At 37.1% G+C, this 25153-nt stretch overlaps 1 protein-coding gene across 1 annotated transcript in view; it reads right to left on the reverse strand.

Moving 5' to 3' along the window:
• Nucleotides 1-459: 459 nt before the first annotated feature.
• The window catches only part of prss12 (serine protease 12), a 36853-nt gene continuing 12159 nt past the window's right edge, over nucleotides 460-25153 (reverse strand). Inside the window, exons 8-13 of the mRNA XM_030143940.1 lie at nucleotides 24599-24740; nucleotides 16998-17203; nucleotides 13289-13367; nucleotides 10055-10177; nucleotides 6227-6522; nucleotides 460-1660 (exon numbers count right to left, since the gene is read on the reverse strand). Coding sequence (XP_029999800.1) covers nucleotides 1329-1660; nucleotides 6227-6522; nucleotides 10055-10177; nucleotides 13289-13367; nucleotides 16998-17203; nucleotides 24599-24740 — 1178 coding nt within the window. The 3' untranslated portion in view covers nucleotides 460-1328. The remainder of the gene's footprint in view (nucleotides 1661-6226; nucleotides 6523-10054; nucleotides 10178-13288; nucleotides 13368-16997; nucleotides 17204-24598; nucleotides 24741-25153) is intronic.

A 25153-nucleotide genomic window follows, 5' to 3' on the forward strand; every position in this document is an offset into this window, starting at 1 on the left:
ATTTTAATGTGAAGATAAAAATGAAAAATGCAAAATACATTATAGATATAAGAGAAGTGTATGTCTTGTTTGTTTCTTGTAGCTTCTTATTGTTGGTCTTGGTTTTTAAATAAGTGTTAGATCAATAAGATGTGTTTGCTTTGTAAATAAGGGCAACTGAGAAAATGTCTGCCATTCCTGTCGATGCTGCGACATACCAGTGATGCTGTGTGTGGGTGTGTTTGCATACATATTGTTTGACATAGTAGTGTTCACTTTCTCAGTTCGTGGTTAGAAACAAACATGAAAGAGCTCTGTTGTTTCAGCTGCCCTTACCTTTCAGACATGTGAGAACAACAGTGAGCAGTGTACAACATTTAACTTCAACAGCCTCTGATGAACTACAGAGAATTACCATCACTGTAGAAAAACGGGTTAAAAGCACGGACGAATAAAAGCACAAAGTCCAATTTTTTATGAAACAAGTTTATAAAAAAATTTACAGTACATTGAAACTTAACACACAATCAATAAAACCAAAGAAGATGGCAGTGAAGTGTCTGTTTTTATTCAAGTGTATCAGATTGTCTCCCCTTTGTGCTCCACAAATGGACAACACTGACCTATCACATTAAGACAAAAGAACATGGCTTAAAATGCTGATCTATGACAAGTCACTAAACAAAAAGTACTGTCATGTGCTTTGATTCAGGAAGACTTTTGTCCCTTCCATCCTGCAGCAAATACTGACAAACGCCTGAGTGGTACTTAAGACCTGAAATCGTACTTTTTGCACAAACCACACTGAAATGAGGTTAAACCACATTTTGGACTTTGGCAAACGTCCAAATAACTTGGAAGATAAACACAGGAGCATGCCATCATTTACTGTGCATGCACTTTTGCTTTATGTTTAATTATACACTGTGGTCCCTTCAACATCATGCTCTCTCAAATATTTCATTCATAAATTACAATATGAATTTATAACACAAGCAAGCATTGAAAACAAACAAGAATTTAAAAAACAATTTAAAAAAAAAAAAAAGACATTTGACTGCAGTGAGCGATGTCACAAGACACAAGGAAAAGAAGTTAATTCTTGAATATGGTTCACAAACAGATCATGAAGATTTTAAATTAATAAAATAAGTGCTAATGGAGATAAAGATGCATGTCTTCCTGTCCTCAAAAATGGATAAAGTCCAGGAGAACAAGTCCAGCGTGGCTTACTCCTCTCCATTTGAGATTCAGCTTAAAACTGTTGGCTCAGTCCTCACCTGACATTTAGAGTCAAGAGTCATTCTTTCTTCTCCGGAGGTCCATCATTTAGGTTCTTTTACCACTTTTCATCGCCTCCTCTCTTTTCTGTCACTGCGTTCCATCACCTTGTGAATCCAGGAGCTAAAAGCGGACACTTTGGTGTAGACGCCCGGAGACTGCTGCGTCCTACAGGCAAGACCCCAGGACGTGACCCCGTAAACCACCCAACCCCCTCCTGGTCTCTCGCACACCAAGGGACCGCCACTGTCGCCACGGCAACTGTCCACACGCTTGTCGGACTGGATGCTGCCTGCGCAGAGCATGCGGCTGGTGAAAGCGCCATGGAAATGCTGCTGGCAATGACGACGGGGTAGGAGGGAGAGAGGGGCCTGTTGGAGGGTCTTGGAGTATGAACGTCCTGAGAAGGAGGGGGAAGAATGTGTGTGAGCATCACTTTCTATAAATCAAGGGTGTTAAACATGTGGCCCGTGGGCCAAAACAGGTCTGCCACAGGTTAGGGATGAGTTTGTGAAATGTTTGTGATCAAGTGAAAGTGAACATCAACATGAAAACATTAAATTTGCGCACATCATTTAAGAAGTGGGCTCAGTTTTTAGCTAAAGACCTCTATTTTATGGAACTGTGGACACATTTGGTGTTCAACAGTCTCTGTCATGTAAGCAGAGTAACTTCTATGCATGTATTACACATATTTTTAAAAACTCATTTATTTAAGATTGCTTTTAATGTTTAATTTTAATGTTTAATTTAATTGTTTTATATTTAAAAAGGCTATTACCAAAAAAATGATGCAGATTAGAACCACCTACAACTAACGACTGGATACAAACTGTGAATGGAATATTTGAGATGGAGATTCTGACCCATAGACTGAGGACTGAAGAAGAACAGTGTCATGATGAATGGAAGAAATGGACAATTTTCACTTCAACGTCTACACTACTAAAAACAATTGTTAGTCACGAGGTTTATTATAGTCGATGTATCCAATATGTCCCCCATGTTTGTCTTGTTTTGTAATGTACATAAAATAAACAATAAAAATAAAGTTAAAAAAGAAAAAAAAAATTGTTTTATATTCGTATACCTGCCTTTTGCACCTTTTTTTTTTTTTTTAATCTGTTTTTAATGTGTTTGGTTTCTGCTTTTATCTTCTGTATGTAAAGTGTCTTTGAGTTCTATGAAAAGTGCTATACAAATAAAATGTCTTATTATTATTATTATTATTATTATTATTATTATTATTATTATTATTATTATTATATTTGAGTAAGTATTTATGAGCACTTTACCATTATGTATAATAAAATTTGTAGGTGAAAACTGTTAAATTACTGCTCGGTAACACACAGACTTGAAACAAACATCAATTTTTAAAGCTTTACACAAACATTCAAAACATGCGTTTCTTGACAGAAAATGATATCAAGTAGGACAAAACCTTTTAGATATTATGTTCAACTAAGCTGAAAATACATTTTGGAGTAAAATATTGAAAAGTCTCTGTTTTATTGACATGAGAATGTGGTAACACATGGACAGGTTGCCATAGTAACAAGTGGACGACTCTTTACTACTGTATGCATCACCCAAAATGTTGACTTATTTTTTAAAACAAGTCAGATATATTCACAATGATTTATTGAATGTATTTAACACTAACACAGTGTTACTTAGAGCTTGTGGTGGTCCATACTGACACAGGTAAATTACAAATAAAGAGTCATTCTCAGTAACAGTTCTCGGATAGTCTTTTTAAATGTGAGCAGTGTATGAAAACTTGAAAACAAACGTCATCATTCAGAATTTTAATTTCTCATAGTCATAGACAGTCTTATGCATGTCTTTTTGTTAATTTAATGCAGCCTAGCAGAAGGTTCGGAACTTCTCCTGTACCGTGTAAGGGATATTTTAAAAAGGGTAACAGTTCCATAAAATAGAACTCTTTAACTAAAATATAAGCCCACTTGATAAATGATGTGAGCAGATTTACTTTTTCATGTTGATGTTCATTTTCGCTTGATCGGACCCTAAAGACTAAAGTGCGACTTACTAGGGAGAGCATATTTTTGCCTAAGCGTGTGTTGTGACCATCTGTAGTCCTGTGTGAGTAATCTGCTAGAATTAATAACATCAGTGTGTAATTTACAGATAATTTACAGATGTGTGGAAGGGTACGCAGACACGTGTAGAACCAGATACAGTAGGTGAATCACAATCAGGCGAGTGCGATTACAACTCTGGGATACGCCTATGCTTAATTTGGCTTGCAGCTGATGCCACAATTACTCTTGTCCTGTAGTAATAATGTGTGTGAGTGTGTGTGTAGCTGTATTGTTTGTTCATCTTACTGTTTCACACTACCACACCTTTTACTGCACACCCACTTAGATGTCGGTTGCACAATAATTTTCCTATTACTCATGACAAACATTGCTATATGGACAGTTGGCAGAGCATGTTGTACACCAGGGATGTCAAACTCATTTTGGTTCAGGGGCCATATTTAGCCCAATTTGATCTTGGGCCAGACCAGTGAAATAATGATTTAATAACCTATAAATAATGACAAATCCAAGTTTTTCTTTTTGTTTTAGTACAAAAAAAACCCCAATTAAATTATGAAAATATTTACATTTAACAAAAAAGATGTGAATTACTTGAAAAAAATGAAATTTCATTTGAAAAGTTAGTGCAATTTTAACAATATTATGCCTCGACTTATTATTTATACATGTGCATTACACACAGTGTTCCATAAACATTTGGTAACAGGCAGAATATTGTTAAAATTTTGGAGTTTGGAACTAAAATTTGAACAATTTCTACAATATTCCATCTCTTATTATTAACACAACTACAGATCACAGTGGATCCATAAACGCCCAATAACATTTAATAACAGGCAGAATATTGTTTAAATTGCACATTTCAGGAAGTTCATCTTTGTTTTTATTTATGTATTTATTTGCATTTTATTGTGAAAGAATAGTTTTGTAAATGTAAGTATTTTCACTGTGTAATGTTATTTTTTTCACTTATATTTTTTCCACATAATTTTTCAATAAGAAAATTTGTCGTTGTCATTATTTATGGGTTATTGTGTTACTATTTTTACTGTAGATCACATTGGTCTGTATGTGGAACCTGAACCAAAGTGATGTGGACAACCTGGACTGTTCAGGTCAATGTTTGCACTTTCATCCCGCAGGCCGGAATGGAACCTTTAGCGGGCCAGATTTGGCCCTCGGGCCGCATGTTTGACACCTGTGTTGTACACTAACCAGAAGGTTATTGGTTCAATCCCTGACTGCTGTCACCATATTGAACTGTCCCTGAGCAAGGCACTGAACTCAAAGTTGCTCCCAGTGACTGAAGAATGTGTGGGTGTTTTTTTTGTCCAAAAAAATGGGTGGGTGTGACACATCGTAAAGTGCTTTGAGTACCATAAATGTAAAGAGGTGCTATGTAAGTGCAAGTTAATTTACCATATCTACAGATGGGAAATATTCACACTGGTAACAAGCGTATTATGTCCACTTATCGGACTGATATTTCATTTCATTTTATTTATTCATTCCAATCTAAATGATTGGAAAGAAGCAGGATGAAGAAAACTTATAAAACCTGCCCCTTTCTTGAAACATCTGCTTACATCAGATACGTTGACATTACAGCTATTACAGTAAACTACCATCTACAATCTTAGGGGAGAGCTAAATTTTTAAAAAACATAAAGTAAAAACAACCATGAAAAGTATGTGCATAACAAGCTGTGGAGTGACTGTGGAACAATCTAGAGCAGGAGATAAAGGAAAGTACAAACATAAATATATTTAAAAAGAGGAATAAAAAATTGTTTCTAAATAGGTATATAGAAAATGAGGCATACAAATAGTAAAATCTCAAATACCATATGTGGTTTCTTGGAATTAAGAGAGTAATTATAATTTTAAATTTGTGAGTGGACTAAAGTGAGGACAAATGTGAAGTCTAGATGGACTGGGAATGTGAGTGTGAAATTATGGAATGGACCTTATGATGCATTTAAGTTATTCACTCCTTTGGCGAAGTAAAAAAAAAAAAAAAAAGTGCCTTAAGTTTAAAATTATCTAGAAATATTGAATTGAGGTGGTAGATATGTTTTTGTTGTTGTTGATTTTTTAAAATTTTTTATTATGATGTGAATGCTCGATGCTGAACACATTTAAGTTGATGTATGCAGTGTATTAGGTGAAAAGGATAGGCAAAAAATAAGCTTTTGCTTCTATCCTATTCCTTTTTGTTTTTTATATTTATTACAATTAATGTACTAAGTGCAAAGATTGATGTAAAACCAAAAATAAATTCATTCATTCATTCATTCAAACAGTTTACATGATAGTCAATGAAAATAAAACAAATCCAAAATCCATAAGTAACATTATTTCATTAAAGCTTCTCTATTGTCTCCATATACAACCTCTTAAACTGAAAAATATTTGTACAGCTCTTCTCTTCCATTGCCAAAGAATTCCACATTCTGACACCCACAACAGAAATACACATTTGCTTTACATTAGTCCGAACCCTTTACTGTTTAAAATTAAACCTTCGTCTATGTTTATGAGCTTTAGGTGAACAGAAACAGGTATGATCATGTCAGAATCACTCACTTCATTCAGGATGTAACAACCGCTTCCTGCTACTGCTTAGCTTAACATATTAACCAACTGTCAACTGTTAAACTTGGAGAAATCTTTTGTGAGAAGTCTAATGTAATGGACTTAATTAACATTGGGGTTTTTTTTGGTTGTTTTTTATTTAATCATTTTTCAGCTCTAAGTCAGCTTCAGACTGATGACTGTAGATGGGTTTATTCGGTTTGCCGAAAGCTTTAAAGATCAGTTACTTGTGAGAAAAACAATGCTGCCATACTGGTTCTATAGTTCCCTTCTTTACATTATCTCACATACACACTCACCTGTGTCGCCCCAGCCTGTGATGTGACAGTTGCTGGCTTGTTTGAGCACTCTCTCCTTCCTGTAGGGTAGACACGCAGGAAGAACATGACGGCTGAATGACACGCACTGGCCCGGCGTCTGGCCCACCGCTCCTGGGGACAGACGAACCAAGGCCAGGTCATAGTCATTGCTGTGGGGGTGGTAGTTTGGATGGACGACAATCTGGTCAACACCATATTCCTCTTCATATTCCTCTGGGACGAGGGAGTGGTAGTCGCCAACTCGTACTTTATACTCCTTAGTGCTGTTTCCGTACCTGTTTAAGAAAAGATGATGGACTGAGAGAAGGCAATAGACGAGTGTGTATGAGAATGAACAAGTGCAAATGTCGATACATGCAGCAATAATATGACTTTCCTGCAGAAATACATTAGCTTTGATTATATTCACAAGAAGCAGCTTAAGATCTTCATGCAGGGTTGAGTGATTGTTTCAGTTTCCTTGATCACATAACATTGTTGTCATAATTCATTATGAAAGCTTAAATACAATATACTTCTGCAGTGCTTTTGAGTTACAATCTAATTAATACTCATTTTTCTTTATTTAATATACTTTGTTGTTTATTTAAAGACCCACCAGTTCTCAGCTGCGTTTGAATAGAGTTCTTATTCAGAAGTTCAGACCGGCACTGTTTCTTTTAAGCTTAAAGTTTTTATCTGTTTATCTGTTTATTTGTTTTTTTCTTTTTATGCCTATAGTTTTTATTGCACTCTGCTGTAATGCTTTTCACATTTTATGTAAAGCACTGAATTGTCTTGTACATGAATTGTACTATATAAATAAACCTGCCTTGCTTTGCCTTTATTTAAATATGATGTTCTCTAGTTAGAAAGTCACAGACTATGTAACTATGCAGCTTTTCTTTTGTTATTGTTCCTGACATCATGCTCTGAGTTTGTACAGTCTATTGATTTACAAGAAACACAGTGTATACTTAGAGGGATGAGCAAATGAAAACTTCGATAAACAACAAGTGCAGGAAGGACGGATAACAATAAATCTTGGACTCTATCTATTTATATGAGTCATAGCATTGAGTGAAAAGTTTTATACACTTTCCATTCACATGGTGGGGAAATATGGCCTCAGAGAAAAGGGAGAGAGATAAATCAAGGACAAAGACAGAATGAAAGAAGAAGGAGGCGAGTGGAGGACGAGCAGGGGGTAAAATAAGGAGACTGAGCCAAGACCCTGTGTCCAGTTTCAACTGGTAGAATGTTTCCGGAAAGATCTCTTGACTTGGGAATGCTCTGGGGTTCCCGGTAGAGCAGTGACACTGCTGACCGGTCAGACTGAGTACCCAACATACAAATCCAACAGACAAAAGCACATATACAGACCAACACTGACTTACATGGTTTGTACAAAGTGAAAAGAATCAGACCAAGGATAAAGACACAACTACATGATTCAAACAGATCATGAATTAAACATGTGATTTCTGCCAACAACACACACTGATGTTGTTGCTTCAAGCATTTGAAATGTGCTGGAGTTGTGTTACTGATGGCAAGCCCCCAGTTGTACAGCTACAGGGTATAAATAGTTTAATATGTTGACTGCATGTGATCACTGACCTCAGGTCAAGTTTTATGAATACTACTACTGGTAAATGGTAACAGGGATCAGGAAATATGATCGTGTTAAAATGTATAGCCCTTACATTACATTTCATAGTAAAATGATCTACGCCTGGGTAAAAAATAGAATATAGGTGTGAGTTATTTGCATGCAGGTGGAGAAATTTATCTTCCATGTTTTGTGAAACTACATGAGCAAATCAGTGTGTATTTGTTTATTAGTGTGTGTTTTTTGTGTCTGAGCCATCATGTTTTGGTTACCAAATAGGAAATGTGACTCTGTGAAGTCGCAAGTCCCTCTCTTGGTCTGGGTGCTTTGGCATACATTCACCAAATGGTTTTTTAAGACCTTGCAGACTGATATTTGATCTGATAGGAAACAAAAATGTTAGAGTATGATCTTTTTTGTCTGTTTACAATGTCAAAGATGACAAATATCCTGTGGAAAACTAGAGAAAATTAAACCTGTCTTTTGTTATATATTTATAGGTTTATACATGTAAAATGCTAAGGGCAGTGCCTGCAGCTAATTCCAAAGACAAGAGCTACAGCATCACAGTGTGGAGTTGTCTGTTTTGAGTGTACAGTATGTCTGGCATTTACTGTAAAAAAAAAAAAAAAAAGTAAAAAAAAAAAGCCTTGGAGTGGCTCAGAAAATGGCACTGGGAAAGATTTCCTGAATGATTCCTTCTACTATTTCATGTTGGAACATGAGGATTTATTGTGGTAAAGCTGAGTCTAGTACAGAGTTCTAGTTTTCCAACCAAACCCAAACCTTGGATCTAATGCCTAGTAACAAAATCAAAAGATATCATTCCTCAAACACAGACCTGCGATCTAACATATAATGTATAAATGTCAAATGCAGACATTGCAGTTATTGTCGTCACAACCCGTAGACTTCTCAGCTCATCAAAAATGTGCTAAACCTCTTTCTGCTCAATGCATCTCCTTTAGTGTTCGAACCGTCCCTGCTGTATGCATTAGGTGACTGACTGAAGTTGGTGGCGCCATGTGGAGGCCCCGAAACCGGATGAAGCTGAGATGAAATAATTCTGGCTCTCCCCCTGCCACCTGAACCACAACCACAGCCAAACCACAACGCAACACATTGTTCCTCATATGAACTCCAATCACTGTGTCAGACCAGAATATAACTGGGGTAAATAAGTTTTATGGAGGTTATAACTGAGACTCAGTTCAAGCCTTGAACAAAATATGTAAGGCCAAAATCAGAGGAGTAACACACACTATCCCTGTACAGCTGCCCCCTCTCCAAATGAAGAGAACAAATATAAATATAGATGACTTGACATCGCTGTGGAATAGAGACGACACTTTTCAAAGCTTCTGTGTTGAGCCAAAAAATAGAGCAGAAGAGTCTGAGGAAATTAACAGTGATGTAACATAGTCACATATTTAACCCCCTACCTGTCTGAAAACACCTGCCCTAAGTCTGTCACAGGGTAGAAAAATAGGACCAATGGACCTGAATCAATAACAGAATCAATAGCAACTTGAATTTGTGAGGGTGTCAGTTTCTGCTGCTATATTAGAGTCCCTTGGTCTTAATGGTGGTGGTACTTTCACTTGAGGATAACTCAACAAATTAAATCCAAGTCCAAATATGACTTCCTATCAGTGCTCAATAGTAAGTGTAGTGATATTTCTAACCATTTCCATGCTATAAGCCATCAAAATATGGCTTATAAAATAAAATAAAATAAAATAAAATGCAAAAAACTGATTTTCTCAAAACTGTGAACAAACTTCTTATGTCATTGTCCCAAGGAAGCTACATATAACATTTTAAATGAGTTCGACCTAAGGTTTTGTCGGAGAAATGATGTTTGAAGAAATTGTTAGCGATGAGGATGAGGATAATGACGAAGACGACGACAACAAAGACAACACCAGACACAACGTCTCCACAATAGCTCCCGGCTTATCAGCTGGTGACCTTAAAACAGAATCTCCAGAAATTGATAGAAACCATCAGAGTGTTTGAAATATAATATGCATGAAGATAATGATGGGGGAAAATACCAAGCACTGCAGCTTTAACATCCTAAATAAACACATCTATGGACAGGTCCCCTTACAAGTCCATCAGCAAACTGTCAAAACTCCATTAAGTGCAGAAAATGTGAATACAAAGAGTGTGTCTGTGCATGTGAGTTCTTTGGCAGGAGTTGTGTGTTTGACCTTTTGAAGCAGTGTGCTGAAGTGAGGACCCAGCAGGTATCAATTAGAGTTGCTCCACAAACCAGCCTCCCGTCTCCCCTAGACCCTCGCAAACGGATCGCAGCCTGCCACGGCCAGCCACCCCTGCAGATATAAACACACATCCAACCACGCACATAAACACAGATATACAAAACACACACGCAGTCATGAAGTGTGCACTTTGGTAAAATGTAAACACCAACACAGAATCCACATGAGGTGGATTTATTTTAACCCTTAAAGACCTAGAGCTACTTTTACAGGGATTACATTCAATATTTCCTAAGTGATTTATCGCTATTTATTACCCCGCCCCCCAAAGAGGAGGTAAAGGGTATTGTTTTTGGTTCAGTTTGTTTGTTTGTTTCTTTCTTTCTTTCTTTCTTAACACTCTAGCAGCAAAACTATTAGTTGAATTCATACCAAATCTGGTTTATAGATTGCCACTGACCCAGAATAGATCTGATTACATTTTGGGAAAAGTAGGTCAAAGTTCAAATTTCTATGAATTTTTCACATCTTTTTTTCCTCACTTTTACTTATAATGGGTAAAATTGATATGCTGACATCAGCACATGCATAGACATGATGACATCAGGTGGATCGATGCCAAAATAAGCTACAATACATGCGAGGGGTGGGGTTTATTGTGCCTGGCACCACTTGTTACTTCCACCAGGAGGTATTGTGATTACTTTGCTTTGTGTGTTTGTTTGTTTGTTTGTTTGTTAGCAACTTTACGGGAAAACTATTACAACCATCTTTACCAAATTTTACCTACAGATAGGCCTAGGCCCTTGGATGAACCCATTAAATTTTGGGCCAAGTAGGCCAAAGTTCAAGGTCACAGCAAGGTCACAAAATGTCAAATTTTCCTATTGCTCATCATTGAGTAATTTTCGAAAATTCTTCAAAAATTCAAAATGACTCCAATTAGCCTCCAAATTGACACACCCGTAACTTATAACAATATCTTGTATCTGGCACAAAATTGTACACATCGACTATGGAATGTGGACACTGTGGACATTTCAATTTAACATTGAAAATCCCATTTACGACACATTTTTCATTATAACTCAACAAATATCGAATGGAATTTAAGTCCATGTTTGACCGCAATTTTTCTGCTGTATGGAACAACCTTGAAACTGTTTAATCTAAAAAGAAATAGCTGATCCACACATGCACACCGTTCGGGGTGCTTGGCGGAGGTTTGCGTTCTCTGAACACTTATTATAATAGTATCCTCTGCATTTTACATTTTCAGTAAAAAGCAGGTATTTTCCTATGCCTACATATTTGATTTACTGATCCTGTAGATCAGGGGTGACTAACCCTGGTCGTCGAGAGCTACTATCCTGCATGTGTTAGATGTTTCCCTCTTCCAACACACCTGACGGTCGTTATCAGGCTTCTGCAGAGCTCGATGATAGGCTTATCATTTGAATCAGGTGTGTTGGAAGAGGGATACATCTAAAACATGCAGGATAGTAGTTCTCGAGGACCAGGGTTGGTCACCCCAGCTGTAGATGTTCACAACAGCTCATAGTAAATTCAAAGATTATTATATCAAAACTGAGAAAAGTGAAGATAAAGGGACTTTTACAGCAAAATACAATAGTGTGCAAAACTCTGAGGCCAACATTATGACTGTTGGTTTCATAAAGTTCTAATGTCCTCACATGTGCATTTCTAAGTCTCTGCATTAAGATCCAATCTGGATATGTGGGAAGCATGTACAGCAGGAAAAAGAAAGGTTTCAAGGATAAAAACAGCTTCTATAAACTGAGGTGGTAGTATTTAAGTATTTAGTGTGACCCCCCCCCCCCCCCCCCCCCCCCCTTTGCACTTAACATGTCTTTAACCCTTTTGTTCACACAATATGACATTTTTTGCATAACTATGTTTATTTTTTATTCCAGGTTTCATTCAACATGTCAGATGTTTGTGCTGCTTCTTGTCAAGGGGTCAGAGGTCACACTGAATAGTCTCTTTAATCTACACATATACACATATTTTTTATGTGTGTATGTTAATCCTGCAAAAACAACAAATCTAAAGGGAGTCTAAGATTTTTGCACAGTACAGTGTATTATTAACTGAACATAAAATCAATCATCTACAACCCGCTGTCATTTGGGTTTTACTGGTGAATCAATCGTGCAGAAAATTATGGTGTTTCCACATTGGCTACAGAGTCACATCTGATGATGTTGAAAACCTGAGAAACTGCATTTTTCCTGAATTATTCCAATATATTCTTTTGAGGTCTTTGAGGGTTAACATATGTGATGTCATCTGCAAAATGCAAAAAAATAAAACAAGTGGTGCACAATAAAACCCGCCCCTTGCACATATTTCGCCCATCATAAGCAAATGGGAAGATTTTAAAAATTCATAAAAAATTTGAGCATTGACCTTCTGTTCCCAAAATGTAAACAGATCTATTCTGGGTCACTGGCAATCTATAAACCCAGTTTGGTATGAATTCAACCAATAGTTTTGCTGCTAGAGTGTTAACAATCAAAGAAACAAAGAAGCAAACAGAACCAACAACAATACCCCTTGCCTCCCCTTTGGGGGCGGGGTAATAACACTGCTTTAAATTATAAAGTCAGCTTGTTATGCCATTTTGATAAACAGAAAAAATGCAGCCATCACAGCAGTGAGTAAACGCTATCCAAATATGATTTATGTTTGTTTATGTTGTTGGAGGGAAGAAAAATACAGCAAATGTGAACTGAATGAACCAGATAAGTGTAAACCTGTGAGATACCATCTAAACATTCACACACACACACACACACGCACACACACACATTCTGCAGATACACTTTCCCACAATTGGATTCATATCAGTACGGACATACTGTACTGCACGCTGCTTTTCTTCAAGTTGATTGAGAAAGAAAAAGCCACAGCCACAGGATTTCCATGTTTAACTCCAGCCAAGAATCCTTTTTTTCTTTAATGTAAATCATTCTAAATTACACACGGACTTTCCCACTCGCATGCTTTCACTTACCCACGTACAGTATGTGTCTGATGTTTGCATTAACATACAAACTCCTTTTCCTCTGACCTGAGATCAGCTGCTTTCCATTTATGACTTGTTGACTAAAAAACATGTCCAGTATTCTTTATTCTATATGGCCCCCGACAGGCTTTCTCTGTGCTGTTATTAATCCCTCCTGTCCTGTCTAGGCTTACCTCAGAGAGTTTTCTCCTCCTATGATTCGTCGCTGGCGAGTGTGTATGAGCCGCAGACCGCAAATTGAGCTGACAGGATCTGACAGAGACAAAAGAGAAAGCATTAGGTGTGTGTTTCTGTGCGTGTGTGACAGCGGGTTGGAGGGTGATGACTCTTAAACCATACATTTGTGGTCAGATGTTGCTCTTATTAAATATTTAGATGAAAGAAAATAATTTCAGTGAGTGTGGAATTCATCTTTCTTGAAGCATGTTCTTCAATAAATCAATAAATCAGGGATCATTTTCATATTCTGTTGGTGTGCATGTGTGGGCTCCTAAAATCTATAAACACACTGTAGGTTAATTGCTTTCTCAGAGAATGTCATCTATCACACTGAAGGGTTGACTTCAACAGTATGTGTAAAAGAGAAATGGTAGAGTTAGTGCTATAGCACATGTGCAGGTAACAGATCCCAGTCTGCCCTGATGTGTGACAGACAGGGTGAAGCAATAACATACCTTTGTTCATTTTACCATCTGGATGTATGTATACACACACTGAAGTCGTCTCTGCTTTCAGCCACACTCTTGTGCCCTGAATGACTGGTTTGTTTCTCATTAGTTTTTCAGTTTATTTGACATTGTGGAAGCGTTTTCTACACACTGTAGTTTAGTGCACCAAATAAATCACAGGAGTCCTGATTCTTTTTAGAGCACAAAGCTTCAGTATTCAGAAATCATCAGGTTCTAAAAATGCCCATTCTTCTTCTTCTTGTTTCTCTCCTAAGTAAAAACTGATGTGAGTCTGCACTAATATGGATATTATGAAAAATGAACCTTTTTCTCAATGTCTGGCCATCTCAATCATATGTAAACAGTGGTTGAAGTCACTAAAACTCTGGTTTGTGTGTGTCCTGCGAACAGAAAACAACGGTACTTAATGTTGCTAATGAACATACAACTATATGTTTGTGGCTCAAACAAAAATCATGGCAGATATATAGGATATACAGATCTATAAATTAGTTTATGACCTGAAGTTGATCACAGTCAACATGGACATATTTGAGAGATGGATACATGTACTTGAGTTGGAACAAAATATTCACTGTATGAATATTCACAACTGGGACGCAGGTGTTTAATTGTTAACAGGATGTGGGACACAAAATGAAAATGATTTAGAATTTTACATTGTGATTGTGATGAATTACTCATCTTAAGATTTAATATTGCTTATATTCTCATGCACACTTACAAAATGTGTTTGTTTTTAGTTAATTTTACTCAGTCTTGATTTTTTTAATCATTATAATTGTTTACAGTGTTGTAGCTCAAAGGTTCTGAAAATATTCATCATGTTCTGGCCATAAATAATCATTTTAAACCTGGATTCTTCAAGTCTCTTTCTAGAAGAAATATCTTCTTCTTCTAAATTTGACAATTATCATGACATGTACATTTGTATCATGATAATAAACTGTTTCCCATAAAGTTAGAATAAAATATTGTTTACCTCTTCTCTTTCAATGACTGTAACAATGTGATTTATAGCTGTGACTCAGTATGTAAACGTTAAAAGTAATTATTGATGTGTTTTAATAGCAATAAAAAGAGGAATGTGTCTGAAAATAAAATGATTCCAACTTTATGGGCAATAGTGTATCAATGGGAATGGGAAGACTTATTAGCTATAGATGTGTCTTAATGTTTATGTCCTTATAGTGTATATCATGTAAAGAATATGCTTAAGTCAGCATAAGCTAATAACAAACAAATGGCGAAAATAGCTTTTTATAAAAATATCCTTATTAGAGTGGTCAGGGCATGAATATAAAGACGAACAATGGAACACTGTTTCATACTGCTATGGAAAAGTGAAGCCACAGTATCATAGTTATATGAGCTGCCATGCTGCTGCTGTGACAAGCCATAAAATCTGTGATGGAGCCGAAAATAACCCGATAACCTCTCTATGAAAAGACCTGTGATCAGCTAAAATCTTCTGTCACTAGTAATATTTTCTAAATGCTGAAAATAGCATAGCACTTCCTCTCAGATCACTTAAAGGGGTCATATTTTGCTAAACCCACTTTTATTAGTCTTTGCGTCATTTATTTGTCTATTTGGGGACCGTAATAGTTCAATAAGTTTGAATTTGAACCCAAGAGCAAAGCTATCTTTATATTCATTCATTCATTCATTCATTCATTATCTGAACCCACTTTATCCTCACTAGGGTCACAGGCTTGGAGCCTATCCCAGCTACTTATGGGCGAAGGCGGTGTACACCCTGGACATTTCGCCAGTTCATCGCAGGGCTGAACATATAGAGACAAACAATCACTCTCACATTCACACCTATGGGCAATTTAGACAAACCCATTAACCTATTAGTGCATGTCTTTGGATGGTGGGAGGAAGCTGGAGAACCCACGCAGACACGGGGAGAACATGGAAACTCCACACAGAAAGGTCCCACCCCCCGTCAACTGGTGCTGGAATCGAACCCAGGACCTTCTTGCTGTGAGGCACGAGTGCCAACCACTGCACCACCGTGTCACCAGCTTTTTATTAATTCCGGCAAAAATCAAGTGGATTTCTACAACCTGTTTTAATTCCTGCTTAATTTGTTACGTCTATAACTAGTTACTTCACAATATTTGCACATAAAAGGTCAAGACTTCTGATGAACATTTCTCCAAGTACGCCATACTTGTTTGTCATCAGCAGCGGTTGTAGTCCATACTGAAAACATGTCCAAACTTCAAACCGATCACCTAAAATGTTCAGTTGTTGGTTGAATGGGACAGAACAGCACAGCCAACAACCTGGAGGGGGGGGGGCTGAAGTGGCTTCTGTGCATTTAAAGGGCCAGTGCTCAAAACGACCTTTCTGGTGTCATTACTCAGAAATAGGGTTGAAAATGGACCTGTGGAGTTAAATTAATGAAGAATTCAGACCCAAGCATAGCATTTACAGTTTATGTAGACCACAGGGAAATGTTTTAAAATGCAAAATTCCATTGAAAAAAAAGCAAAATATCACTCCTTTAACCCTTTCCTGCACGAATTATGAGAACCTTAATCAAATTTTTTTCCTGAGTGTTTTTATTCCTCTTTAGGCATGAAAAAAAACAATGCGATTAAAAATTTTCTTCTGAAAAATAAGTAATAATAATTTTAAAAATAACAATAATAATTTAAAAAATTTTAAAAATACATAAAAAAAATAATAATGAAAAAAAAAAAATTCTTATGAACCTATTTTTTATGAAGTTGCAAAAATGTCCACTCAGCTGGACACCACACGTTTACTTTTTGACACATAGAAATATGTATTTACTGATAAATTGTGTGAAAACTATGGGGAGGGCTTGTGATTCTGGGGGTTTATGCTCAGGAGAGATCTACATAATGTTACCAATTCATGCCAGAAAAGATATGTAGTGTCTTAAATCTTTAATAAAGATATGTGTAAAAACAACAACAACAACAACAACAACGAAAAGAACAACAAAATCCATGAATATACAAGAGAACAGCTGTAGAATATCTGTCCACTGCAGTGACCAGTGTGCATGAAAGGGTTAAATTCCAAAATGCTGAAAGGTTATTATGGGATTTTCACCCAGTGACAGCAAAAAATATCACCTCCTTAAAGCATTAACTTGAAAAGCCAAAAAAAAAAAAAAAAGAAAAAAACCCAGCCCTGATAACCAACTGACCTTTCACCTCTTTGTAGCTGGGCTGAAATTCGCCGTAGTCACAGATGACCCCAGCGTCCTCACTGTGGCGGCAGTTGTGCGTGCCCGGTGTCTGTTTGATGCAGTCGGCCAATGATCTCTCCTCGCCGCTGCACTTCACATTGTCCACGTGGATCGGCCCTGTCCCTTCACCAAAGTACGCCATCACACGGGCCTTTGCGACCCCACTGGCGAGAGAAAAAAAAAAAAGATGTTCAGTGACGGGCAGGAAATAGGTCCGATACAAAAGAGATTATGTCACATCGATGATAAGGTTCAGGAATGTTGTGAGACGGCTGAGGTTAGGGTGTGTGTGTGTGTGTGTGTGTGTGTGTGTGTGTGTGTGTGTGTGTGTGTGTGTGTGTGAGTGTGTGTGTGTGTGTGTGTGTGTGTGTGTGTGTGTGTGTGAAAGCAGTGATTTATGAGATAAAATAGATGTTGTGATTTGACGTTCTCTAGCTGTGATGCAAACCTTGTCAAACCATGTTTACGATCTGATAACAACCACAAACTGTACCGCTGACTTTAATTAACACAAAGATACTATTCAGATACACACACCTGTAGGCTGAGGTATGTGTAACAGTACAAGAACTTTGTGAATTTAATTAAGATCGATAGATAACTGAGTGAGAGGATCTCCTGTTGCTTCCCTGGGGTTTCCTAGGTGGCAGGGTTCGTATCCCCTCGTGCCTTAAATTGAGACATAGCGTTGTGTCTGCGTTCCCACTGCCTCCCTGAGCAGCACTTCCCATTTAACGGGTGAACCCCAAAGTGTCTTGGAAATATGCCTAGACTCTGACATCAGGCCTGCTCTCTGTGTTTCCATGGCAACACCAGTACTACAACATCACTCAAAAATGCAGCTCAATAGCCTGTACTTTGGTGATGAACTGTTCAAGTGAGTGAGGAAAGTCAAGTGATTTCTCAGACATCATTTGGCATGGATTTTCCATTTTCCTCAAAAATCTATAAAATTGTGAAAACGCATTTTCCAACTAACTTTTTTCTCCAACAGATCGGTTCTTATTGCAAAACCAGAATGCTAAAAGTCAAGGCTATAATGTGTGAGCTGCAAGTGCAAATGTCAATCCTCTGTCTTCAAGCAGTTAAATATTTCCTTTTTTAATTGCTATTAGTTCTACATTTATCCACATTTTCATACCTTCACTTGGTTACAGACAGTCGATCCAAACATTTGCACCATGTGTCAGTGTGTGTTTGCTTATATGTGTGAGTAATTGCCTAGTTTTCTACGGATCGTTTCTAAGGTTGTCTCCGGGTCAAACTGGTGACTTCTATATAATTTGTGTCAAAGTGTCTGTGTGGGTCCATATATTTTGTTTTTTCAACACCGCAGCAACCTTTACCCCTTCGGGACCTGGTGTGCGTGTAATGACCTTTCACCACACCCTCTGTGAGATAAAGTGATGATCCTAACACTGCTTTTACATACCTCAAACACGCTTCCTTTCTCTCACACGCTTATACACTCCAGATGTGGCTTTCATGTACACACAGATGTGTAAATTGAGTAACTAAGAGATGACAATCCCTTGCTTTGACAAGTGATGAGCAAGAAAATATTTTCAGTTGTTCTCCGTGTGGAAATACTGAGACATGCTCCCTTGTCACCATATTGTCATTGTTTTGAAAGAAGGGACAGGGTCTCAGAGGGAAGAAATAATGAAACACAGAAAGAATGGGGTGAGGTAGTCTATTTCCCCTCAACATAAGGTATCAGTCACTGTGGATGTGTCATTTACGCAACTGCCCTGGCCTTTAATTGGATGCTTATCTTGGCTCTGAGAAAAGGGCAAAGCTAAAACCTTTAATAACCGTAGATGGCAGCACACCAAGGGCTCATAAGGACTCCTTACCACACAATTTCTGAACAGTAATCCAGAAGACAGATGCACTGCCCAGCCAAAAAATAAGTCGCACATGCAATATTTCACTAAACTGTGACATCTTTTTTGCCACATAATGCTTATGTCGTGTCACAATAAGGTTCATTATATTTTTTCCCCTCCTAGTTGCACTAATTACCCTGCCCCTGAGGGGGAGGTGAGGGGTATTGTTTTTGGTTCAGTTAATTTCTGTGTTTCTTTGTTTTTTAACACTCTAGCAGCAAAACTATTGGTTCAATTCATACTAAATTGGGTTTATAGATTACCAGTGACCCAGAATAGATTTGATTACATTTTGGGAAAGTACGTCAAAGTAAACATTTTTATACATTTTTAAAATCTTTTTTTTCTCATTTACTTATAATGGGTGAAATTTCAAATATCTGTAGCAGCAAAACTATTGGTTGAATTCATACCAAATTGAGTTTATAGATTGCCAGTGACCAAGAATATATGTAATTATATTATGGAAGAAGTAGATCAAAGTTCCAATTTCTTATGAATCTTTAAAATCTTTTTTTTTTCCATTTACTTATAATGGGCGGAATTTCAAATGTCTTTAAAAACATCACTTTTGCTTCAATTTACTTCAAACTTGGCACATATTTAGAGGCAGTTGATATGCTGGCATCAGCACACGCATAGACATGATGACATCAGCTGGATCGATGCCAAAATAAGTAACAATACATGTGAGGGGTGGGGTTTGTTGTGCCTGTCACCGCTTGTTTCGATTGTTGATGATGGAGAATCGGACTGCTGCATCAGGTCTTCATCACGTCCTAGTAATAAATAATAATAATAATAATAATGGATTGGATTTATATAGCGCTTTTCTAGACACCCAAAGCTCTTTACATTATTGACCCATTATTCATTCGCTCTCACATTCACACTCTGGTGGTCCTAAATTAGAGTGTGGACATTATGGAGGCTAATCCATGTGTGAAAATGATATCTCATTCTCTCTGAACCATTCTGTCACAGGCCTGATGATCCTGATCAGTCCTGGCATTGTCCAGTTTTTATGATGTTAAAGACATAAGAGGACACTTACTGCAGTTAGACTTAAATAACCTGTTACAGCTGAAACATTATTTACCAGCGCAGTACTTACCCATGGAAGGAGTTGAAGTATTTGCTTAGTTAAATCCAGGCAGTTACTTTTTTTTGCCCAGGCTGTTTATTTAAATGCAGCGAGTAGCTTCTCATTTCTCTAATTTGGGATGTGATTCTGATTCTCCATCAACAACAATCAAAAATGTATGCAACTATGGATGGAAAAAATACTATGAACCTTATTGTGACACTACATAAGTATTGTGTAGCAAAAAAAAGATGTCACAGTGAATGCCCCACCTAATCAGAACCAAAGGTAATGCAGTGAAATATTGCATGTGTGACTTTTTTTTGGGCTGGGCAGTGTATATAAGGGTCAGTATCGCTATAAAGTGCCCTTGGTGTCCCCCAGCAGAATCTAAAGGACACCATGAACACATCGCAAATTAATGAAATCCGGGGGTTTTATTATGAATGGACAAACACTTACACATATATCAGTGCAATTTAGAACTTTTCAGAAATTCTAAATATATTTGCTGAACATTACACAGTCCTCTTCAAAGATGACCAATTTTGCCAACTCAAGCTCCAACATGTGGTCATTAAATACTAACTTTAGCCAAAACTGTCCACCCTGTCACTTCTTTTTACATGTGCTTGTACTTTGAGTGTAAAAATGTATTAAAAATGCGGTAGTTTGACCAACATGCTTTTCTAACAGCCTGCAGTCACATTGAACATAAAGTTAAGCGGGAAATCTCAAGGTTTTTTTTGACATTTTGAAGTCTGAAAGGCACCTTATAGTGATATTGACCCCTAAGTGTTTTTTTTAATGATTCATTGGATTCTTCTGTTTTTTTCTGCAGTAGGTTAGCTCAAAGTAGTTGTGATGAGGTGGAAAATAAAGGTCCAGAGATGAAGAGATGAGAGACAGATGCAGAAAAGTGGAGTAAGTATGTGACAGATGTATAAGTCCTTGAAGTGGTGAGTGATTTTTCACATAAAGTAGACAGTCTGGATTTGCTTAAGTGAGTAACATATAGGCTTTCACTCAAAGTTTTACCAACATCCATTTGAAAACTAGATGTGGAACAAAAGAAAATGTGTGGAACAATAAGGAAGAGTCAAAACTAAAGGGTATTGTTATGACGCAAGTGTCAAACCCACAAGAATGCTACTCTGTCAAGAGTTCTGTTGCACAACCTACACATGGTACACGGTTATTCAAAAAGAACGAACCAAATTAATTACGCAATATTTTAATGAGGAAAAGCAATAGAAAACTCCAGCCAAGTCACAAGTATTCTACTTATAATCAACTTTTATTTCCTGTTTTACAAGTGTTCAATGTGGCCACCACCTGCAGCACGGGCAACATCAATGCGATAAGAGAATTCCTACAAGATGCGTATCAGCATATCACAATCCACTGAGCTGATCGCTGTTGTTATTCAATGTTTAAGGTCATCGGGGCAGCCATTCGAAACTTTAAAAAACTCGTCTTTCAAGTGGTCACTGACTCATTCCATGACGATGCTTGAGAACTGAAGCAATGCATCATGAAATCGGTTCATTCTTTTTGAATAACCCTGTACTTTCTTTTTTTGGTCAGAGCAGCTCTCATGCACCTTACACTGATGGGAGGGCTCTGTAGTAGAAAACCTAAATATGAATTCTGTATTTATGAAAATGTGTGAATAAAACCATGAAAGTCCCTTCCCACAGATAATCAGTAGAGCCTAGTCAGTTTTATTCACCAGTATGATACATCTGAGTTATTGTACATGACTGATATAACGGGGTTCCTACAGTTTTCTACAAGTTAATTTTAAGACTTTTTAAGACCTTTTTAAGACGACTTACAACTGAATTTAATGCCTATTTCATGGCCATACTGGCAAAAATTTGTGACTGTGTTGGGCTGAATGTTCTGTGATCATTTCTCACTGGGGGGCTGCAAAGTTAGCGATAACTGGTTCCTTATTTCAGTATAAATTGTGGGGTTGGAATGGATGGAACTGAATCGACTAACGTTACTTTCTTTGTGGCTTGGACATTTAACAGACACATTTAAACACAATACAGCAAACATGATTATGGCAACATAACTTCAGACTGACCAAATCAAATCTAATGTCTTTTAAAGACTTTTTAAGGTATTAAAAGCAGATTTGTAATTTCAAGACTTTTAAGACTTTTTAAGATATAACGACTTTTTAACAGAATCTCACTGTAAGCCCGGATAAGTAGAGTTTACTCAAAAAATTTGAGGCAAGTGATTGCACTTAAATTATTTGAGTAATGATCAACTAATCAATTGGTTTAAGTAGGTGCAACTTTAATGCTAAAAGTATTGAACTTAAACTATTAAGTAGAAAACACTAAAAGACAAGTTATTTGTGCTTTAAATCTGTTGTAAAATCAACCCCACTATCCAACCATTCAACTCAGCATTTTAGGTTACACTGACTAATTTTGTCAATTGCAGCCAGATTAATTTACCATTGATTAAACACCTTTTTTTTAAGTTAGCCAAACTCAAAAATCCTATTCCTAACCACAACAGTTACTAAATTAACCAACTTAGAAAACTGTAACACATTTGGAAGTCAGCTCAATGTTATTTGCCAGTACAGTAAATGCTTTTAAATTGACAGGACATTAAAATTGCCATTGCACAATGACAGACTTAGATGAACAGTAAAGCCATTGTTCTTCCTATGGCTCTGACTCATGGTGCAGCTCTACAAAAATACAAAAACAAACACAAAAAGGCCAATAAAGACTGCCATACACACATTAAATCCAAATTAACACTAACATCACAACCCCGCTGAACCCCTGCACATAAAAAAAACACATTTTCAGCAACATGCCCAATACCCACAATGCAATGCGAAGATAAAAAGGTGTGGTCATGACTAAAACTTAGTGATTTAATTCCATTTAACTTAAACTTTTTTGTACTTTCAACTATGCCTACAAATTAGTAGAATATACTTAACATTTTATAGTAACATCATAAAACTTAAATCATTTAAGTGCATTGTAATTAAAGCATTTTAGTAAATACAAATTCCGGGCTTACAGTGATGAGGAAAAATGTGTTTATTTTCTTATTTTTGTGTAATATATATATATAGATATTATGTTTGCATTTTGTTGTTTCTCTGTGTCTTATACTAACTTTGTGTCTTCCCTGTCTCATAGCTTGTTTTTTTCCCGTCTCTGGACCTGGCTCTGGATCTGTTCGTTGCAGGTGGATCATTCTGGACTCCAACCTGCCCAGTGTCTGCATGTGTCGTCCAGTGCCTGTGTTGTTTGTTGTTCTTTTCTCTCTCCTCTGCCCACTAACCCCGATCTGTTGAGACAGATGGCCGCCTACCCAGAGCCCAGTTCTGTCTGAGGTTTTTCCTTCTGTACGAGGGGTTTGTTCATGGACGGTTTTCTGGATTTCCTCTACATATCATCGTTTTACAGCCTTGACTGAATTTGTGAAGTGCCTTGAGATGATCACGTATTATGATTGACACTATATAAGTAAAACTGAATTGAAACTGAATTTAATATTTGTTCTTTTTATTTAGTGATACTATTTATAGTAAATGAAGTTTACCATTCAATGCACTATTCAGTACAAAACTCAATTAGGATTGTAACAAAATTTTCATTATGTTAAAGGGGTCATATTTTGCTAAACCCACTTTTATTAGTCTTTGGTTCATTTATTTGTGTATTTGGACCCTAATAGTTCAAAAAGTTTGAATTTGAATCCTCCAGGTGCTGCAAAGCTATCTTTATATTTATTTTGGCAAAAATCAAGTGGATTTCTACAACCCGTTTGAAATTCTTCTTAATTTTTTATGTTTTATAACTAGTTACGTCATGACATTTGCACATATAAGGTCAAAACAAACATTTCTCTGAGTACGACATAATTGTTTGTCAGCAGCAGCGGTTGTAGTAAAAACTGAAAATATGTCCAAACTTTGAGCCGATTACCTAAAATGTTCAGTTGTTGGTTGAATGGGACAGAACAGCACAGCCAACAACCTGGAGGGGGCGGGGTCTGAAGTGGTTCATGTGCATTTAAAGGGCCAATGCTCAAAATGACCTTTCTGGTGTCATTACTCAGAAATAGGGTTGAAGATGGACCTGTGGAGTTGATTTAATGAAGAATTCAGACCCAAGCATAGCATTTACAGTTTATGTAGACCACAGGGAAATGTTTTCAAATGCATAATTCGATTTTTAACACACACAAAAAAAAAAAAAGCAAAATATCACTCCTGTAAGTGTTTGAAAAAACTTTTTGAGAGATTTCAGCAAAAATGTGTGGGCTGTCTATATAGTGACATATAGTGACAGTTGAACATTTTTACTCCCTATACAGTTATATAAGGGCATCAGACCCAAAAATCCAGTACTAGTTGGACCACTTGTCACAGTCAGACCAACATCAGCAAGGGTGTGTAGACCCATTCTCAACAGCTTTGTCTGCAAATAGTTCACATGTACTCAATGAATGTCACCTGTGTCTTTTTGTTTTTCTAAGACAGACAGTAAGAGGGCTTTTTTTTAATTGTTAACCGTGGTCATACATATACAGACCTGTATCCCAGCTGTCGACACACCACCTCAGCATCACGATCACTCCATCCATCATCACATACCGTTCCCCACTGGCCAGACAGGTAGAGCTCCACCCGGCCTTCCCCAGGGCTCTCTCCACCCACCAGCCTTAATGGCAGACCTGGAAAATACACACACAACTTACTGACAACACACACATTGACAGCATAGACTCATATCTGTTCTCTGCAGCTCTCAGAAAAAGAAAAAGCAAAATTGAGCCTTAAAATCCTCAAAGACACTACACATGTACTCAACATGTCCCCAGGCTAGTGGGTCTGGGCATGTGCACTCATGTTACCAACAAAGGAAGTAGCTTGAACACCTGTCTGCTTTTTTTGCACTTAACCACTTTATTCTGTCAGTGAATGAGTGTGCGTGCAACCAGAACAGGAAAGTCTTGAACTCCTGCCACTGTAAAAAAAGATCATTTATTTTCCCTACCTGTCTTTAAGACCAGTGGATGTCTTTCTTTTCCTCAAATACTATTCACTCACGCTGTTAATCAAATCAGTCTGAGTCTCAGGTTAAACG

This window comes from Sphaeramia orbicularis, chromosome 1 (genome assembly GCF_902148855.1).
Source record: "Sphaeramia orbicularis chromosome 1, fSphaOr1.1, whole genome shotgun sequence".
NCBI classification, from domain to species: Eukaryota; Metazoa; Chordata; class Actinopteri; order Kurtiformes; family Apogonidae; genus Sphaeramia; species Sphaeramia orbicularis.